At 40.3% G+C, this 19,579-nt stretch overlaps 1 protein-coding gene across 4 annotated transcripts in view; it reads left to right on the top strand.

The window, feature by feature from the left end:
• ndst3 (N-deacetylase/N-sulfotransferase (heparan glucosaminyl) 3) overlaps positions 1-19,579 on the top strand; it is a 44,841-nt gene that overhangs the window by 20,641 nt on the left and 4,621 nt on the right. For all 4 annotated transcript variants that reach the window (XM_044346932.1, XM_044346931.1, XM_044346933.1 and 1 more), the window contains 7 exons: positions 3,617-3,745; positions 11,546-11,728; positions 12,400-12,496; positions 13,576-13,699; positions 14,660-14,834; positions 15,269-15,439; positions 16,040-16,149. In XM_044346932.1, coding sequence (XP_044202867.1) covers positions 3,617-3,745; positions 11,546-11,728; positions 12,400-12,496; positions 13,576-13,699; positions 14,660-14,834; positions 15,269-15,439; positions 16,040-16,149 — 989 coding nt within the window. The remainder of the gene's footprint in view (positions 1-3,616; positions 3,746-11,545; positions 11,729-12,399; positions 12,497-13,575; positions 13,700-14,659; positions 14,835-15,268; positions 15,440-16,039; positions 16,150-19,579) is intronic.

A 19,579-nucleotide genomic window follows, 5' to 3' on the forward strand; every position in this document is an offset into this window, starting at 1 on the left:
AGTATGTGCTGCATCTAATTCACTCCCACCTCTTACAGTATCCTGCAAAACAATGTATTCTGATGGGACAGTAGGTTTCACTCCACTTACCTTCAAATGTTAGATTTGGTGAAGTTTAAAGTGCATTCTTGACTTTGGAAACAGCAGCTGACAAAATAATCACCCCTCAAGGTTTATTTAGTAGCTGTTTTGGAGCTTTCATTCATATCACATGATCTTTATCAGCATGTGGAGTTTGCCCAGTTGTCAGGCAATTTTATATGCTTAAATCTCCTGTTTTTCTGAGCATTTTAACAACCTCTTGTCCGTGTTCGCTTTAAAAGTAATCTTCATCCTCATTATCAGTAAATGAAGATTATGTGATCAAAAGCTCTAGAACAACTACTAAATGGAACTTGAGGTGAGATTATTTTGTCAACTGATGTGTGGAAGGAAAAAATAATAAAAATCATAATAACAATAATCAACTTTCAAGCTACCATGGACAAAAAGTCATCAGTGCCCACAAAAAAAAGAAAATACAGTATATACGGCCTATATATATAAAATACTATACAGTACGGGCCTCAGCGCATGCTGAATTAGAATTATAAATCACTCCACCCTAAACCGCCTTGTGAGCTTTTAGGATCTGATAATTCATCTACCCCCCTGACCTCTCGTAAAATTACTCACCACATCACTCACGTCCTTCCCATTTTCTTTACCTTTCACAGTTTTTCACCTCCAATTTTTCTTGCAGTTTCTGTCTATTAATCTCTTTCTCCCCTGCCTCTCACTCCATCTTTGTTTGCTCAGAGGAGGACAGGAAGTTGTCTTAAGGTTGTAAAATTGGTGTTTGTGTGTCTCTGTCAGCAGATTGAGAGCCACCCACTGGACCCACAGTATCAGAACAAATCAGACTGAGATATGGGATTGTGCTGTGTGTGTGTGTGTGTGTGTCTGTGTGTGTGTGCGCGCGCGTGTGTGCGCGTGTATGTGTGTGTGTGCACCCACGCAAACATGCGTACTTCTGTGTGTGTGTATTTCTTTTTAAAATGTACTATATCAGTTTGAGCTATAGCTCTGTGGATAATTGGTTTGGTGAAATAGTGCTGAGTGTCTGGCTCTGGTGGCCTTCTCTCTCTCTCTCTTTCCCTCTCTCGTGTGTGAGTGTGAGTGTATTTGTGTGTATTTGTGTGTGTGTGTGTGTGTGTGTGTGTGTGTGTGTGTGTGTGTGTGTGTGTGTGTGTGTGTGTGTGAACGAGTCTACAGTGTTTTATAGATAAACCAATATCTGCACTTCCAGCCTTTACTCTCTATTTCACACAGAGAAGTGCTCCACAAGGAGTTTTCAATAAAGACCTTCTCTTCTCTTCTCTTTTTTCTCTTCTTTTCTTTTCTCTTCTCTTCTCTTCTCTTCTCTTCTCTTCTCTTCTCTTCTCTTCTCTTCTCTTCTCTTCTCTTCTTCTCATTAAATGACCTAATGAAAAGACGATTAACTTTAGCACTGGTCTTTTAATGCTTGATTTTGTCTTTTTGATATGTGTATAAACCCCAGAAAAAGCAATATAATTTTGTGTTTTTTATAGCATTATTTAATTACCTATACATACATTCCCCAAATGACTTTTTAACTCACTAACTCACATAGGATGTGTGGCAAGTTACAGTTGAGTTTATCTATAAAGACTCTCTGATGATTTGAATATTAGACGAATCAGAATTAAAGCAAAAGGCAATGTAATAGCTCTGAAAAAGAGAAGCAAGTGTGCCTTGCAATTGCGTGCTCAACCTCAAAAATACAAAACAAAACTTGTGATCTGCAATGTATTTGCTGTTGACTCAATTGTTGCTGTCACTTTTGCAACCACTGGTGTTACAAGTAACAATGAATAGCATCTGAGAACAGCCATATCCTGCTTTCATCAATGAAGGCACAGAAGGGTACGCAACTCACACAGGGTGTGTCTGTATACTTTTAGTATTTTCATGGCCAAGGAAGCATAGTGCACCTGCTCGTGGTGTTATTAAAAGTAATCCCTTATCATCTCCTCCCGCCTCGGTAAACAGCAAGTCACCAAAATACCAAGCAGGTGTAGTTGAGTAGTGCCCTCGAAAAATTTAACCTCACCAATGCAAATCAATGCCTTGTGCTATCTATGCACCTGCATGAAAATAGGGTCTCTTCTGCCGTGGTGAAGTAATCTCTGCTGGACAGCTCATCAGGACTGCCTCAAACACACTGGAGGCAGTAAGCAGTGTGTCCTTTGACAACCCTAATTATACACCTTTTTTCACAGCAGACATCTTGACTTGTCAAAACATGAAAAGCTCAGGTGGAACTAATAACATTTAATGATGGCTCCATTCTGTTTAAGTGCCCCGGTAAGCGATGTCAGTGTGAGCCAGCATGCACAATACCTCCTAGTCCGGGAACTAGAGCCACCTAAATGGAACAGAGCCATATGTTAATAATGCCTGTGCTTTTTCTCCTATGACAAGTCAAAACGTCTGCTGTCAAAAAAGGTCTAAGAATGCGACTTGAGCCATCTGTGGAAGTGGCACCTGTGTTTCACCACTGCAATAGGTAACATTACCATATGCTTTATGGCATGACATGTCAGAGTATCCTTGACCTGTCCTGATGCTTACGCTTCTCATATTTGCAAACTGCTGTGTACATGCTTGATGAGACGATTGATACTGCTGTCATTTACACTATTAAGAACACCTGTGCAATCGTGCTCCTAATAAAGCGTTGTGGTGGGTGGTGGTGGCGTACTGAAGTTCATTTTATTGAAAAGTGTTCCTAATATTTTGTCCCCCCCCATGTATGTTAATGGGGTGGACTAAATATTAGGAAACATAAAGTAGAATTATCACCATCAACAAAAACTGAAATTGTATAAGCTTCATAAAAGTAGAATTTATGGCAGAGCTGTTGTATTGGATTGCATTAGATTGCACAGGTGTTCCTAATAAAGTGCTTGGTGAGTGTATGTCCATTAGATATAAGGCTACAGCAGGCAGCAGCCAGTTAGCTTAGCACAAAGACTAGAAACAGGTGGAAAAGACTAACCTGGCTCTGTCTAATGCAAAACAAACATCCACTTGCCAGCCTCTCTAAAGGTCGCTAATTAACGTGTTACTTCTCCTTTGTTTAATCCATACAAAAAGTGTAAAACCACACATTGGAGTTGACGGACTAGTTCCTGGCTGTGAACAGTTGCCAGGCAACCAGCAAAAATTCTAGGAACTTTCTTCCACAATCTCACAGAGAAACTGCAGTTTTAGTTTCCTGTTGTATCTCAAACCATTCTGGTGTTGACTATAACGGTCAAGTCTAAAAACTCTGTGTGGTTCATTGAAAACAATTGGCATGTTCCTGTTCCTGTTATTTTTGAGGTTTTTTTCCATGAATGCTATTAGCACATTATTTAGCTTTGTGGGTTTTTTTTTTTACATATCAGTTCCTGTTGTTGATTGTTATCATAAACTATTTGTTAAAGTTCCTCCACAGACATGCTTTGCCAACGGAGGATATTAAACATATTAACAACTCCTTCTTTTATGTGAATGTGTGTATGTGTGTGTGTGTGTGTGTGTGTGTGTGTGTGTGTGTGTGTGTGTGTAGGTACTGCCTCGTCAGACGTGTGGCTTGTTTACTCACACTATCTACTATAAGGAATACCCTGGTGGACCTAAAGAACTGGACAAAAGCATCCGTGGGGGAGAGCTGTTTCTCACTGTGCTACTCAACCCGGTGAGTCAGAGAGAGCACACAAACACACACACACACACACACACACGCACTCAAACACACACAGTTTGCACATGAAAACGGATATATAGCAAGAAACAGGGAGGACTGTTACTTTCTATTTTGATTTTTGCACCTAAAAGAAGCACCAATGGTTTCCCGCTGCTCTCTCTCTCTCTCTGTAAAGGTAACTTCCTCTCTGTCTGGTTCATCCTGTTTCATTTTTGCTTTGTGTGGGTGTGTCTGTCTCTTTTCCTGTCAGGGGCTGCTTCTCACTGTGGAGCTGTGTTCATCTCCCCACTTTAAATTAGGTCTTACCACAGGGGGGTTGCTGTCACACACGCACACACACACACACACACACACACACACACACTCACACACTCACACATATACATCCTCCCCCTCTCACTTACCCCTGCTGTGTATGTCAGCTCAACTTGATTCTGCTTTGAATTAAGAAACAGAATTAGGTTTTGGTATCAGTTAAGATGCTCATCCACGCGCACACGCTCACGAGCGCGTGCACACAGTTAAAGGTAGGAATAGAAATCCACAAGAATTATCCCCTAACAATCTCCCTCTGTCTCTTTCTGACTCAAACCACACACATGCACATGCACAAACACACACAAAGATGCTCATGGACCAGTAGTAGGCAGTATTGAAGTGTCAGGTAGGGGAGTGCTGAACTAGAGGAGCTGTCAGAACTCAGTGAACATCACAGAGTCAAGTGCAGCTTCCCACAACAACCCAATCTACCCCTTTCTTCTCTCTCTGCACCACTTTGTCTCTGTCTGTCTTTCTTTTGCATGTTATTCTTATTTATTTCTTTTTTTTCTTCCTTATTTTCTTTCTTTCTTTTGTCTCTTTTTTTCTTGACCTCTTTCTTTCTTTTGTTTCTTTCATTTATTTCTTTGTTTCATTCCCTCTTTGTTGCTTTCTTTCTCTTTTCAAATAATAATGATACATGTCATTTGCATACAGTAGAGATACACCATGCTCATTGTTCTACTCTCAATTTGATATAACAAAGCAGGAATCAGTTTGTATCCAGCTCAACAGAACTTAAATAATTGCTTAATTCTGCAGTTCCTAACTTCTCTGTGTCTCTGTTCTCTTTCCTAAAAAAGAAGTCCTCTAGTGCACATGAAGTGTTTTACACTTCCCCCTTGCAGCAACAAATGCTCTCTAATAATAGTCATGAACAAGGTGCTTGAGTACAAAACTAGAGGGAGTGTAATTTACCTTTTTCTGTCCAAGGTATGCACTGGTTTTGGGGGCTGAATTGCCCATTACGTATTGTTAAGTGAGACAAATTGCATGAATACAAGGAATCTAGGTGACATAGTCAACTGTGGCTATAAAAGTCCTTCTCAAAGCCATTTTGGGAAAACTGGCAATTTAACAGGAGGTAAAAGGTGCCAGAATCTTTACTGGCATGAGATAATGCAGTCCGTAAAAAAATACTGACATTGCCGGTTTTAACTGAATTAAAATCACAGACTTGCTCTTATTAAATTGTATATTATCCCATCATCTTAAAAACCTATTCTGTCCAAATAGTCACAAAGTAATAGCAGACTGCTTTGTGGTTCCTGAAATCACCCGAAAGGACCCTGAGAGGAGATTCTCAGATGATGGCTGGACTGAGTGCCTCCTGAGTGAAAACTCCTGCACCATAAATTTAAGGAATCACCTGATCCAAAAGAGGGTTGTTCAAAGGCTCCGTGTACTAAAACATACTCATCGGATTCTTCATCCTTCTGCACCTGTAAATGCACTTAGGGATCCAACTGTAAACAAATTTATTCTGCACTTGTGTAGCGCTACACCTAATGATTATCTTCATTATTGATTAATCTTTCGGTTATTTTCTCAATTAGTTGATTGATTGTTTAGACTATGAAATGTTAGAAAATAGTAAAAAAAAAATGGCATTCACAGTTTCTCAGAGGCCACAGCGACGTCTTCAAATTACTTGTTTTGTCTGACTAACAGTCTAAAATGTTAAGATATTCAATCAACTGTTCATATATGAAAAGAAAAAAACAGTAAACCTTCACTTTTGAGAAGTTGGAACCATAAAATATTTGGCATTTTTTCTTGAAAAATGACAGGAATGATATATAGTTGCTGATCAATTTTCTGACAATCAACTGATCGATTAATTGACTAATTGTTGCATCTCAAAGGAGATGTCAAGATATTTTCGATTAATATTTCATGGACAGTCCAATACCTGACCCAGGAAGTGCAGCTTTTAGTGATGATGGTCCAGGTAATGACAACAGTAACCCAACATTTTGTGATTTTAACTATTGCTATTGTAATGTAATGTGGGGTGATGCTCATAATGATTATAATAGTGTAGTGGTGTAATAGCGTTATATAACAATATAGTGAACTTACAGTTTCCTTGCAGTAACAGGGTTTAAAATAAAATAAACAATAAAATAAGCAACACCAGAAAAAGAAAAGAAAATTTGAAATATCCATCAAAATATGTCATGCAGTTTTCATTTTGTCACACTGTCTTCATTATATTTTTGCAGTGACTTCACATTGTGCTCCAGAGATGGTGATTAGTGCCAGAAATATTTCAACAGATAATTTAATTTGAGTGTGTGTGCGTGCATACATGTGTGTGTTATATTTGTGTAGCTGTTTCTTTTCATAGCTGCTCCGAGGACCTAAGAACATTTCTACTCGCATCACCCGTGATGTCATCTCAACATGAGCTCACAAACCAAGAGGGATGCCTCCGCAGGCTTAGTGTCCCTCTGTCTCTAGCTTTCACACACATAAAGCGAGAAACACACAAAGGCTAATTACATTTTTTTTCCTCTGTTCCCGCTATCTTTTGTCCTTCTCTCTCACTTCCTCCCTTTCTTAATCAGTGCAATAATAGATGAAACTCTTCTCTTATTGTATCTCTTAATGAAGAGACCTATTAAACATAAAAGCAATTTAAACACTAAATGAGAGTTATCTGCCATGACGTCCATCCACGCGCACACACACACGCACACACACACACACTGATGAATCATTTTCATTTCTCCCTGCTATGTTTCCATTTGCAGATGCAAAAGCTTTCATTAGAGTGTGCACTTTGTAATCAATAGTGTTCTGTAACTCTCTGCTTTAGTCCCTCAGGGGTTTCCTATTGTTTGATGATCCGCACATTGGTAACATTGTCACTTCCCATTCAGTGACTTTAAATCACATTTGGCCTGTGGTGGCAGTTTACAACTGACAACGACCATCCAGCATATTGGATGTGTGTGCATGTACGTGTGTTCATTTGTCTATGTGTGTTTGGATACTTTTCCATCATTCCCGGGCTGCATAAGGCCATCATTGAGCTCCCCGTCTCACATAAGCTCGACAATCGATTGGACGACCTAGACTCTGCAAACAGCCAATAGGGCACAAGTCATTCCCCAATAAATGGCCAGAGAGATGGTGAGAGAGCAAGGGGGGAGAGAGAGAGAGAGAGAGAGAGAGACAGAGAGAGAGAGAGAGAGAGAGAGAGAGAGCAAAGGAGGAAAAGAGGGAGGAGAGTGGGGGGGAGACAGGGAAGGCAGGGTGAGAAGGTGGCAGACAGATTGAGATTTAATTTTCAGGTCACGGCATCTTGTGTCACTTGAGAATCCAGACACATACAGAGAGGAGGTGATGCACACACACATACACACACACACACACCCACCCATGCATATGTCAGCATGCAAGTATCTGCGTATGTGCGCATGTGTATGTTTCGATAAATGTGTGTCTAGCTGACATAAGCAGAGCTGTAGACATATATCAGGGCTGACATTTAGCGCTTAGCTCTGCCACTAAGCTTATTAGCCAAACACCAAATATCAGCAAAATCTCCCTCCCCCTTACAGTCGCCTGTTTTACCCAGCATTCACCCTCATATCCCTCACCCTTCCTTTCCTGTCCTGGTCTCTGGTGGCCTTTTCTCTTCTCCATCTACTTTTTTCTTCTTTTTTTTTTTAAACTCTTTTTAAAATCCCCAACCTTTACAATTGTGTTGACTTTGGTCACACATGTGAATCTTTCCACACTTCTTTTGTCTCATTTCCACTCCTTCCTTCCCTTTCTCCGGAGTCCTGCTGATTGCTACTGAAGGCTTTGGCAGCTCATCAACACATAAACGCTCTCTCAAACACACACACACACACACACACACACACACACACTTTCACACACACACACACACACACACACAATAAGCTACAATCCAAACAGGAGGAGAAATTACAAAGTGAGAGTAAAGCAGTGAAGACAGCAGAATGGGAACGGGCCAGTAGATGTTGACTAGAGCAGGCAGAATAAATTGAATTGAAATCATTTGCTGTATTGACATTCAGCTTTCAATTATCCACTGATGAGACAGAGACAGTGAGATGGACGGTGAGAAAGAGAGAGAGAGAGAGAGCAGGTTGCAAGAGCAAGGAGGGGTGACGGTGAAGGAGGAAGAATAAAACAGGCAGGGGGTTGTAGGCTTCTTTTTAGTAGCAATAACAATTCAATCAGGCAGAAATGTATGTGGAACTAAGTGTTCTGTAATGGGAAACAGACCGCTACAGCTAGGAGGAGAGAGAAAGCAGCAGAGGAGACAGAGAGGGATGAGTGCCAAGGACAGGCAGACAGATAGAATAAGTCATTTATGTCTTGTTTTCTTAATTATAGCACAGACATGACAGTACCACAAGACAAGAATGTGCTGGTTGCAAAAAAATAGCGCAAATGAAGGTCAAAACATCTGTAAATGTATCTTGTAATAGATACAATTGTAGATTACAGTTTTCAACAGTTTTCTGTTGTTGTTTTTTGAGGTGTTCCTGGAGCTGTTTCATCACCAACCAAGGACCAGTGAATCAAGTAATTTCTCCCAAAATGCAATCATGTTAGAGGGGATTGGAACATGTCGCAAACTCAAATACATGACTGGTGTTTTCCTAATCTTTCAAGACATGGCGTGTGTGTGTGTGTGTGTGTGTGTGTGTGCTTGTGTGTTCATGGATTTTGAAGAACATCACTCCATGTTGGACTGACATGCTTCATCAGAGCATCTAGGTCAGCATAAGATCAGAGAGAGAGGGGGAAAAAAAAACAAACATAAAGTGACTTTTTGGAGCAGATGAGCGAGTGAGAGACATTAAAGGATGAAAGACGAGGGAGGAAATGAAGCTACGTAGGAGCAGTGAGAGGAAAAGACAAGGGACAAAGATTAAAAGAGGGAGGCTGCGGCATTGGGTTTATTTCTCTCATTTTTTTCACTTTGCTCCCAGTCTAGTTCCAAGTATGATTTGAGCCCAATTCTGGTGTTAAATTATTAGCATGGTATTCTTTATTAAAGGCACATATGGGACTCAAAGCAATCCAATATTCAGGAAATGAGATGTGGCACTGGAAGCTGAGAAAAGGTTTATATGGTTCAGTTAATTGAATTCTTAGCCATAGCGAGTCCTTCCACCAAAAGGGTTTGGGGCCTGCACTGTGTCGGGAGATTAACACTCTCTCAAGTGGCTTTTTTGTGTTTTGCTTTTTAATTCAGACTAACCTGCCAAGGTTATTTTGGGGGGCTTTTCCTTTGTTATCCCCCTCTCTGTATTTTATTCTTTTCTCCTTCTCTGCAGTTCTCAAATTGCAAACACAAAATCACCTTCTCTCTCCCTCTTTGTTTAATTTGGCAGCCAGTGCTTAAGCCCAAGCTCCATAATGAATGTTTCCATGTTCAATAACAATCTGTCTGTGTGTGTGTGTGTGTGTGTGTGTCTTTCATGCACCTGCACGTACACCTGACACACACACACACACACACACACACACATACATACAGCAGACCCCCCTCCCCTCGCAGCCTGAGTCAGACATCATAGGGTATTGAGTGGTTTGAAGGGAACATAAATCACTTTTTGATCACTTTGCCTGCTTTCAAAAAAGCACAAAACAACACAAAAAGGGAGAGGGGGAGAGACTTTGAAATGGTTTATCGCATCTTATTTACTCAGGTCAGATATGTCTGCATTCACTATATATCACTTCGAAACATTTTCATTTTATAAAGTTCACATCATGCTATTTATTTATTTATTTATTTTTAATCCCAGCAGGATGCCATAGGAAATATTCCTCCTCAACCGCAAATGTGAATAGATGTTTCCATTTAGCCACTGTTGAATTTAATTTTACACATTTTTAAAAGTAGTGCTCAAGTTCTTTATTCATGCTTCAAAGAGGATGGAGGTTTGGGGTTTTGACATAACGATTTACAGGACGGGAGGAGCAGGAAAGCAGTTTTTACTGGCTTGCATTTCTGTTGTTAATGGTTGAGTGCTTGGTGATGCCTTCACAGTGGTTCCACTTTGTTACATCAACTAGATTGATATGAAGCAGGCAGGGCTGGATGGTGCGGTGCTGGTATGCTTAGAGTGAGCACGAGATAAGACGGCTATGGCAGATGCACACAATCGAGCTGGCATACGCAAACGCACAAACGCATAAACAATTACGCTGACATGTGCCCTGCTTGCATACCCTTGGTCTCTCTCTCTCTCGCTCTTTCTTTTGTGTTCCGGTCTCTGTCACAAGGACACACACAAGTAGACACACACATGTCTACTTCTCTTTCTCTCCCTCACAGTGCGTCTCACACACACTCACACACACACACACACACAAACAGACAGATTCCTCCCATCAGTATTCGGAGGCGATCAGTATTCTGAACAGCTTTCCAGGTCGGCCGGACGCTGATCCATCAAACCCCGACACTGTGTCGCTTTGTATCTACGGCAACCTTCGGCTTTAAAGAGGAGCACCGACAGTCCTCTGTCACCAGGAAATTCACTGCTTGTGTGTGTCTTTGTATGTGTGTGTTCACTTTCATAGGCTTACTCCCAAATATACTCACACACAATCATTCATGCGCACACAGACACACACATGCACACATCCACCAAATAATTCATATCTTAATGGCTGATGTTACCGTTTCATCCAGACACTTCACGTTCCCAAGCTCCCTCAAATCACAAAAAGAAGCGTGCGTATGTGTGTGTGTGTGTGTGTGTATGTGTGTGTGTGTGTGTGTGTGTGTGTGTGTGTGTGTGTGTGTGTGTGTGTGTGTGTGTGCATTTGTCTGTAGCAGCCATCTTAGCTTGTCTCTTTGATCAGCCTATAAAAGCACTGAGGCGTGGACAGATAGCCTGGACCAACACACTATCGCTCCTTCACTCCCTCTGAGTCTCTCCTTATCCCTCACACACATTAACCGCCGTGAACACACCGACACACTCTGAGACACTCTCCCATGTGAAGCTGCATCTCTCCCATCACCCAGTGGTTATGAGGTGTATTGTGTTGCCTCCTGAACTTTATCTAACAGAAGTGGTGAATACATCGGATTCAGTTTATCTGATTTTCCTCTTGGAACTGCACTGGGCTGAGAGTTAATGTATAATCTTACATAACACAAGTGGAGGAGTGTGTCACTTTGCAAAATGATAACAAATATTGATTCCCACTGCTGGACAGCCTCTCTGTTAGTGACTTTAAAACCATCACATACTGAGAAATTATCTATTTGCTTTCCACTGCAGTCATAATAACAGTAATTAGATTTTCAGCGCTGCCTCAGTCTTTCACAAACATGGGAACTTGGAAAATGAGATTTTGACTTATCCCAGTTTTGCACAATACAATAAGTATTTTTCTCCTTCTTTCCATGCCTTTCCCTTTTCCCTGCTACCCCTCTATCCTGTCTCTGTTTCTCCACCACAGATCAGTATATTCATGACCCACCTGTCTAACTACGGCAACGATCGTCTGGGCCTTTACACATTCGTCCACTTGGCCTCCTTTCTTCGCTCATGGACAAACCTGAAGCTCCACACACTCCCACCCCTTCAGCTCGCGCACAAGTACTTCCAGCTTTTTCCCGAACAAAGGAACCCACTCTGGCAGGTGTGTTTGCGTGGGTATTTGCCCACATGTATGGGCACGTGTTTTCCTGCGCATTTTATCAGTGCATTTTTGTGTAATGAGATATTCTTAGTGTAGATTCAAAAATGTTCAAGAGGAAAACAACGTACGCTGTGTGATTTTGGTGTAGTGGAGTCCCGTTTTCTTTTGTACTGCACAAATTATGATGAGTTAAGAGTAAATTGTCCATGAAATGGCAATGACAAAACCCTTAAATATCCTGGTGTACAGATGATCAAATTGGAAAAAATTGGAAATGTAGTTTCATTTTGATACGTTTAAGTTTGCTAACTTCGTCTCAAAAGCCTGGAGAAGATTCAAAGATGGACTATAATCATTTTACAAGTATTTACTCCAATTTCTCTACTTGTAATTGTTTTTGCCAGTGATTTATGGATTTTACTGTGATTGACTTGATTTTATTATTGAAAATGAAGGTCTAGAGATTTGATTGTTATTGAAGTTGGGTTTCTATTTTTGAGTATTGTTGAAAATTTATTTGTAGCACTCGGGCTGGGAATCATTGAATGCAATATCAAAAACTTCATTCATTCATTCTGTGTAGTAAATCCTGGATGTGCTGGATGTACGTGCACATGTGTTCTTATATGTGTTTTATATAGCCCTATAATCCTTTGTATGTGCTCCTACAGAACCCATGTGATGACAAACGACATAAAGACATCTGGTCTAAAGAAAAAACCTGTGACAGATTACCCAAGTTCATGGTCATAGGACCACAGAAAACAGGTAAGACAGACACACTCAGACATACACATACAACAAAGAGACTCCCTCTGTCAAGTCAAGTCAAGTCAATTTTATTTATATAGCACCAAATCACAACAGAAGTTATCTCAAGGCACTTTTCACATAGAGCAGGTCTAGACGGTACTCTTTACTCTTTCTCTGTGTGCCCAGGTGTCTAGATACTCCACATCAGAGCCCATTCATTTAATCCCCCTCGCTCCTTTGGTCCTGTCAGAGTGAGACAAAGGAGGAGGCTCTTACCTCCTTTCTTCCACCCACATACTAAGTACTTTAGATGCATAGAGATACAGTACTGAGCTACTGCCCTCTCCCCCTTTCCTTTTCTTACTTTTCCTCTGTCAGAGAGACAAATTAAGAGGACATTATTAAAAAATCTGCACACGGTGCTTGGGACCTGAGTTTTGCCTCCTTGTGATTTCAGGAATTCTAATTGGCGGTGTTTGGTGTGAGAGGTGAGGAGGTCCCGTAATGCTGCTAATTAACCAGGTCATAATTTTATAAATGGGAGGATGGGTCACTATAGCAACATTAGCAGCCCAACAGCAATCACAGTACAATAAACTCTCATTTTATCGAAGGCTATGCCTCTCATGTCAGAGATGTTGCTGCAAATAAGAGACAAGAATGAGGGGAGATGTAACAGGATGTGTGGGAGTAAGCGTAAGGGGAACAGGGTGGAAAGAGAGCTGCTGAGGGTGAGACAGAGGGCACGACCACAGCCCCAGTGCTGATTGGTGTCAAATGGTTTCGAATCATTTGATGGGGAGGCCTGTGATCATTGCAGACACACACACACACACACACACACACACACACACACACACACACATACATACACAGTGTATTCTCAGCAAGATATAAATCTTGCAGGGCGAAAAATCATCCAGTATGGATCAGTGGATGACAGCTCTCACACATACACATACACACACACACACACACACACACACACACAGACATACACACACACGCACACACACACACACACACACACACACAGACTACTCTCTGCTGAGCTGAATTAACGAGCCAGTTATGAATTATGCCCTTTCTTCCAGGAACGACAGCACTTTATCTTTTCCTGCTCATGCATCCCTCCATCTCCAGTAATTTCCCCAGTCCAAAGACTTACGAGGAGGTCCAGTTCTTCAACACTAACAACTACCATAAAGGAATTGACTGGTGAGAACACACACAAACACACACACACACACACACACACACACATACACACACATACACACACACACTAGTCTCGCGATACTAGACAATCGGAAATCTTTACTTACCGAAGTGTAGGGATTTCTAAATGCACGGTAGTTGCTTGAACGGCAGTGATAATGGCCGCTAACAAACCTACGCTCCTTACATTCTGGACATGCAAGAACACGCCTTAACGGAAACGATGCTGTCCCCCCATTCTACTCTGTAGTGAACTGCATTTCACCGCCCCAATATGAAGGGCCGCCCTAAAGACTTTGTTTCCACTCAGTTTTAATAACGAAACCTGGGAGATTGTCCTCAGTCTCTATGAGCAACGCATTTAGAGACTGATCTGTGAGTCTATATACACACACACACACACACACACACACACACACACACACACACTCACACATTTATCCCCTATCTTTCATTCTCTCCCAGAAGAAGCAGAGGTGAAATGAATGATTATAAACAACCCTTTTGGTTTTGTGAGGTTGTTACAGGCTGTAATGTGTCTTGCAGACTTCAGTGATACATTAAGCAGTTCAACAATGTCTTCAAAATGATCCTTCTAAGCCTTCAAAATGATCCTTTTAAGCCTGCACATATAAGCCAACAGACATATGGCTGCCTAAATTGACCCATAAATGGGTTACTTAGCTGACAGAGACACAGCTGGTGCATTCTCCGAATTCATTCAGCAAGAACTTGACTCTTCATTAAACACTGTATGAATTATATCATCAAGTTTATTTAAGACTTGTTGTCTAAGAAAATGGCCATATCTTTGTGACTGAAGAACTCGTATATTACTTTAAATAAAGCATTTCGGTGACGGAGTTTACTTAAGTGTATGTGTATGAGGTGTATATCATGAGTGTTTGCATGTGTATTTATATTTCTTCTAAATATTTTTCTGTGTGTCTGTTGCCTCAGGTACATGGAATTTTTCCCTGTGCCCTCTAATGTTAGTACGGACTTCCTGTTCGAGAAGAGCGCTAACTACTTCCCCTCAGAGGAGTCCCCGCGGCGCTCTGCTGCCCTGCTGCCCAAGGCCAAGATCATCACCCTGCTCATCAACCCCTCTGACAGAGCCTACAGCTGGTATCAGGTACGTACACAAACACACACAGAATAAATTACATGCCAGTTACTACTACATGTATTATTTTTAACTCTCTACAGCTGCCTGCCTCTTCATATGAAATGCTTCATCTCTGTATTGATTTGCAGTGAGTTCTTTATCTGACTGTTTGAAGTCAGATTTTTCTCAGTGAGTGAGGAATTAATGAGCCTGATTTATCTGTATGTCTTAATATGGAAAATGTCAGGACATCCTGAATCTTCAGCTTAAACCTGTTTGATAAATGAAACATGAATGCCAACAACATGCCATCTGAAATGTTGTTCCATCGCCCACAATGAAAAATTATAATGCAAAGTTGTGAATATATTACTTTAAGTATGAGAAGATGAATGACATCAGCTGTACAATCAGAGTGAGTTCTTTAAAGCGTATGTGGCTGTATTTTCTAACCTTCCCAGCATCAAAGAGCTCATGAGGATCACGCAGCCCTGCGGTTTACCTTCTATGATGTCATCAGCGCAAGACCGGGAGCACCAGCCGAGCTGCGCTCCCTGCAGAGCCGCTGTCTCATCCCCGGCCTCTACTCCACACACCTAGAGAGGTGGCTCACTTACTACCCTGCTAACCAGGTATGCACTCATACAAGCCTATACAAATGCACACGTACAGACAATTACACCCTATTTCAGTGGTTTCCAGACTGAGGGTCGAGACTCCCACAAGGGGTCACTGCATTAAGGTGTCGTAAAGTGACAAGACAGAAAGAAAAAAAATTCTGACACACATTTTTTTAAGCTCTTCTCCAATTTTTGTGAAGATTTCAATGTGAATTATTGTATTTTATCTCCTCAAGTCTCAAAAGATGTTAAAATAAAAGAAAATATTTTCATTGAAAGGTTTTCATTTTTTTTTTATTATATAAGATTTATATTTCACAACTTTTTGAAATGAGGACATTTGCCCTGAAGAGAGGGAGGAATGTCAGATGAGATGTTAATTGTGATGAGGGACATAACGCTAAAAGGAATGCTAACTGTATAATGTCCTTATTTTTGTGAAAGAAGGTGAAGTGATGTCTAATGTCAGAGTTTTGTTTTCCAACTTTACCGCAGTTATAGTTGCAGTGAATCATGCTGTCACTTTTATTGTGTTCCTGAAATTAATTGTAATAAACTAGCTAGTAATAGTACCCAGCTTTACAGTTTGTATGTATATATGTCTGTGTGTAGGTGATGATCATAGACGGCCATCAGCTGAGAACCAACCCTGCAGCAGTGATGGATGAAGTCCAGAGGTTTCTGGGAGTCACTCCTCATTTTAACTACTCTCAGGCCCTTACGTAAGTCTCTCACACAGTATGTCTGCCGCTGCCTCTTTGTCTCTCTCTCTCTCTCTCTCTCTTGCTTTCTCTCTCTCAGTCTCTCAGATCTCTGGCATCCTGGGTGAAGGCACCTTTCACTTGCTGTGTCCTGTGATTGAAATGATCAGTTCAGCAATAATAAGACTTCAGACTCAAATCTGTGTGAAGCCTGACATCTACTGGTGAATCTGCTCTTTGCCAGTGTTCGGTGCCAGGTGATGTCACCGATTTTGAGTACAACAATGACATCGCCTGGCACCAAAGATCAACCGCTAGCAGATGGTATGTTCACTAAATGCTTTGAGACATTAAATGTCAGACTTTACACAGATTTAGGTTTGGGCTACTGTCTGTATTTTAAGGGGAAAACGGTAGTCAGTACGTGTGTCTTTTTTCAAATGTTATCTTATGTTGTATGTGGTCCCCAAAAATAAAGACCACATACAAGACATAAGAAATGATGAGACAAGAAAGAGATGGTAATTTCTGATGAGCGGAGACTCATTTTTCTTCAAATTTGTCGCATGTTATTACAGCAGAAACTCTTGGGTATAATATCAATTTAGCAAAACAAGTGAGTCAAAAGGAATAATTAATTAGTGGCAAGAAACAGCAAGTAGTTTGTGCAATCTATAACATTTATTGAGGAATGATTTGATAAACCTTATTTATCCTGATTGCCAGTAATCAATAAATGACACATGTGGCTAAAGCATCACTTCCAAACATATTAAGAATAAGAACAACTAATTACATTGCTTGTGTAATTTGTTCTCCAAAATAACATGTGTGCAATGTAATTAACACATGACTTTGTTTTCGCAATAACAATTTGATGCCTATATTCTTGCCAAGAGACAGTCAAGTGGTGTTTCAGCCTCCTGGGTCGCTGGCCTGGGATCAAGTCCCAATAGAGTGTTCACTGTCCTCTCACTTACACTGGCTGCCTGTCAGTGTTACAGCTGTCCGAATAAATAAAAGTGTGAAAAGGTTAGTCCACTGCACAGTGTCAATCCAAAAGAGCTAAAACAGCAATCGCAATAGTGCCAGTAATCAAGATAAATCACTAATGCATTTTTTATGAACGAAGCATATTCGTCCACAAACAGCACATCCTGCTAATATACTCTAATTAACCTCAAAGGACAGGTTCACCATTTTTCAAGTCTTTCTTAAAACAATAGTCAGGTACCCAAATAAACATTGAAATAGGATTTTCTTGCTGTAATCATTCCCTCTGTTCATACTGGCCATTAAGAGATCCCTTCATAATGTACTTTCAATGGAAGTGGGAAGTGATAGGGGGACAAAATCCACAGCCCTCATTTTAAGAAAAAATGTATTTAAAATTTTATATGAAAGTAATATGAGGCTTCAGCTGTCTGAGTTAGTCAAATCAAGTGGATATCTTCCACAAGTATAGTAACAAAAAGAGGAAATTTGGCACTAAAAAGACTTTGAAAGATACTGACTAGATTTGATGGATTTAGACAGCTGAATCCTCATATTTGCTTCAAATAAATTTTTAAATATATTTTTGCACAGAAGGAGGTTTATGGATTTCGTCCCCCATCAGTTACATTGAAAGTGCATTATCAAGGGATCTCTTAATGGTCAGTATGAAGAGGGGGAATGATTACACCAAGAAAGGGAACCTGAATATTGTTTTAATACAGACTTGAGAAAATGTGAACCTGTCCTTTATAGAAGTAATGTAGAAATACAGTTCCTGATGTGAGCCACATTCTCAAGGGTTGTAAATACAACTAAACAACAACATCATGCGTGTATTCTGTGATACAGGTTCATTATACAACAAATGTATTCATATTTTAACATGCTTAATATGTTGGAAGTGATTCCTAAAACATGTCAACAAAATTATTTTTAATTGGAATACAACTCCAGAGAATTAGCTTTTAGCCTCTTGATGCTCTGTTTCCACTCATTCTCCATTAGAGATGTTGCACGTGACCTTTAAGTTTGGGAGGAGTGGTAAACTGTTTATTTCTCGAGCACCACTCATCAGAATGCAATCTGCCTGCGAGCCCTCAAACCTCCAGACAGGGACATCTAGAGTTTGCAGCTCAGATTGGGACAGAGAGTGCCTCTGTTTTGAATCACGAACCCACATGCATACAAATAATTTGTAAAGAGATGCATCTTGACAGAATAATAAGGAAGATGTGCGTATGTTGTGCTTGAGTGAGTGAGTGTGTGTGTGTGTGTGTGTTTTCGGCGAAGTGCGAGTTACACAAAAGCCTAATCTTTCTTTTCTCCTTCTCATTCTTTTGACATGGCAGCAGTCTGACAGATCCTCAACTCTGGAGCCTATTTATTTACTGTAATCCCCTCTCCTTTCTTCCTCCTGTCTTGTCAGAGGAAAACTGAAGGAGAACCACTTAACTCTTTTTTTTCTCTTTTAGTCTCCTACTGATGCATGCAGATAAAGAACAATATTTGCAGTCACATACACATTAGCCCCTATCCTCTAATGTATATCTTTCTACCTCTTCTTTAGTTGTACTTTGTGCTTCTATACTGCAAAAGCAATCTGCATAAATATAAACGCCTTCAGAATTTAACATATAAATAATAGATTAGTAAAAATTCTACAGTGTATAAACATAAAAGTACATTCAAAAATATATGCAGGCATACTGTGTACACACATGCACATACACACTTAAATACACACACTCACACACAGACACACACACACACACATATATATATATATATATATATATATATATATATGTATGTATACATGCTTGTGACAGGTTTTCACATACAATAAGATGCTGCTGGAGTGCAACACTCTTTGCACTCTGCTAACAAGACAGGCAGTTTGGCTTCACATAGGATGCTGCAGCCAATCAGGGAACTATATAGAGGCGCCAACCTTTTTTTTTTTTTCTCTCCCCTACATTGCGTGTTGTTCACAGTCAGTCATGAAATGAAGTTCCATCTCTGGCACATTCATCCTCAGTGATTATACATCATCTCTCCTATCTTTTACAGTCATGTTTTATGATATCCGCTTTTCTCCAATAGTGAGGTTGTGATCAATCACTCTGTTACTTATCATGTACCTGGCATTCATGGAAGTCAAATAATCTTCCACTTGTTTTTTGTATTGAGGGTTAAATGCCATTCTGGCCTTAATAAGAATACTGATTTTAATACGGCCCCAAGATATATATACATAGAACAGTTGGAGCAACTTGCAGTTTTGTAACCCCAGTGAACTAATGTGTGGCAAAATTATATAGAAACATGATTTTCTATTTTTATACACATCTGCTTATTGATCAAGAGTTATTGAAGATAAGCAACACTTTGGATAAAGTAGAAACACATATTTTACTTCCTTCAAATGTACTATTCTATTGTCACATTTAAATAG

Source organism: Thunnus albacares, chromosome 3, assembly GCF_914725855.1.
Source record: "Thunnus albacares chromosome 3, fThuAlb1.1, whole genome shotgun sequence".
Lineage (NCBI taxonomy): Eukaryota > Metazoa > Chordata > Actinopteri > Scombriformes > Scombridae > Thunnus > Thunnus albacares.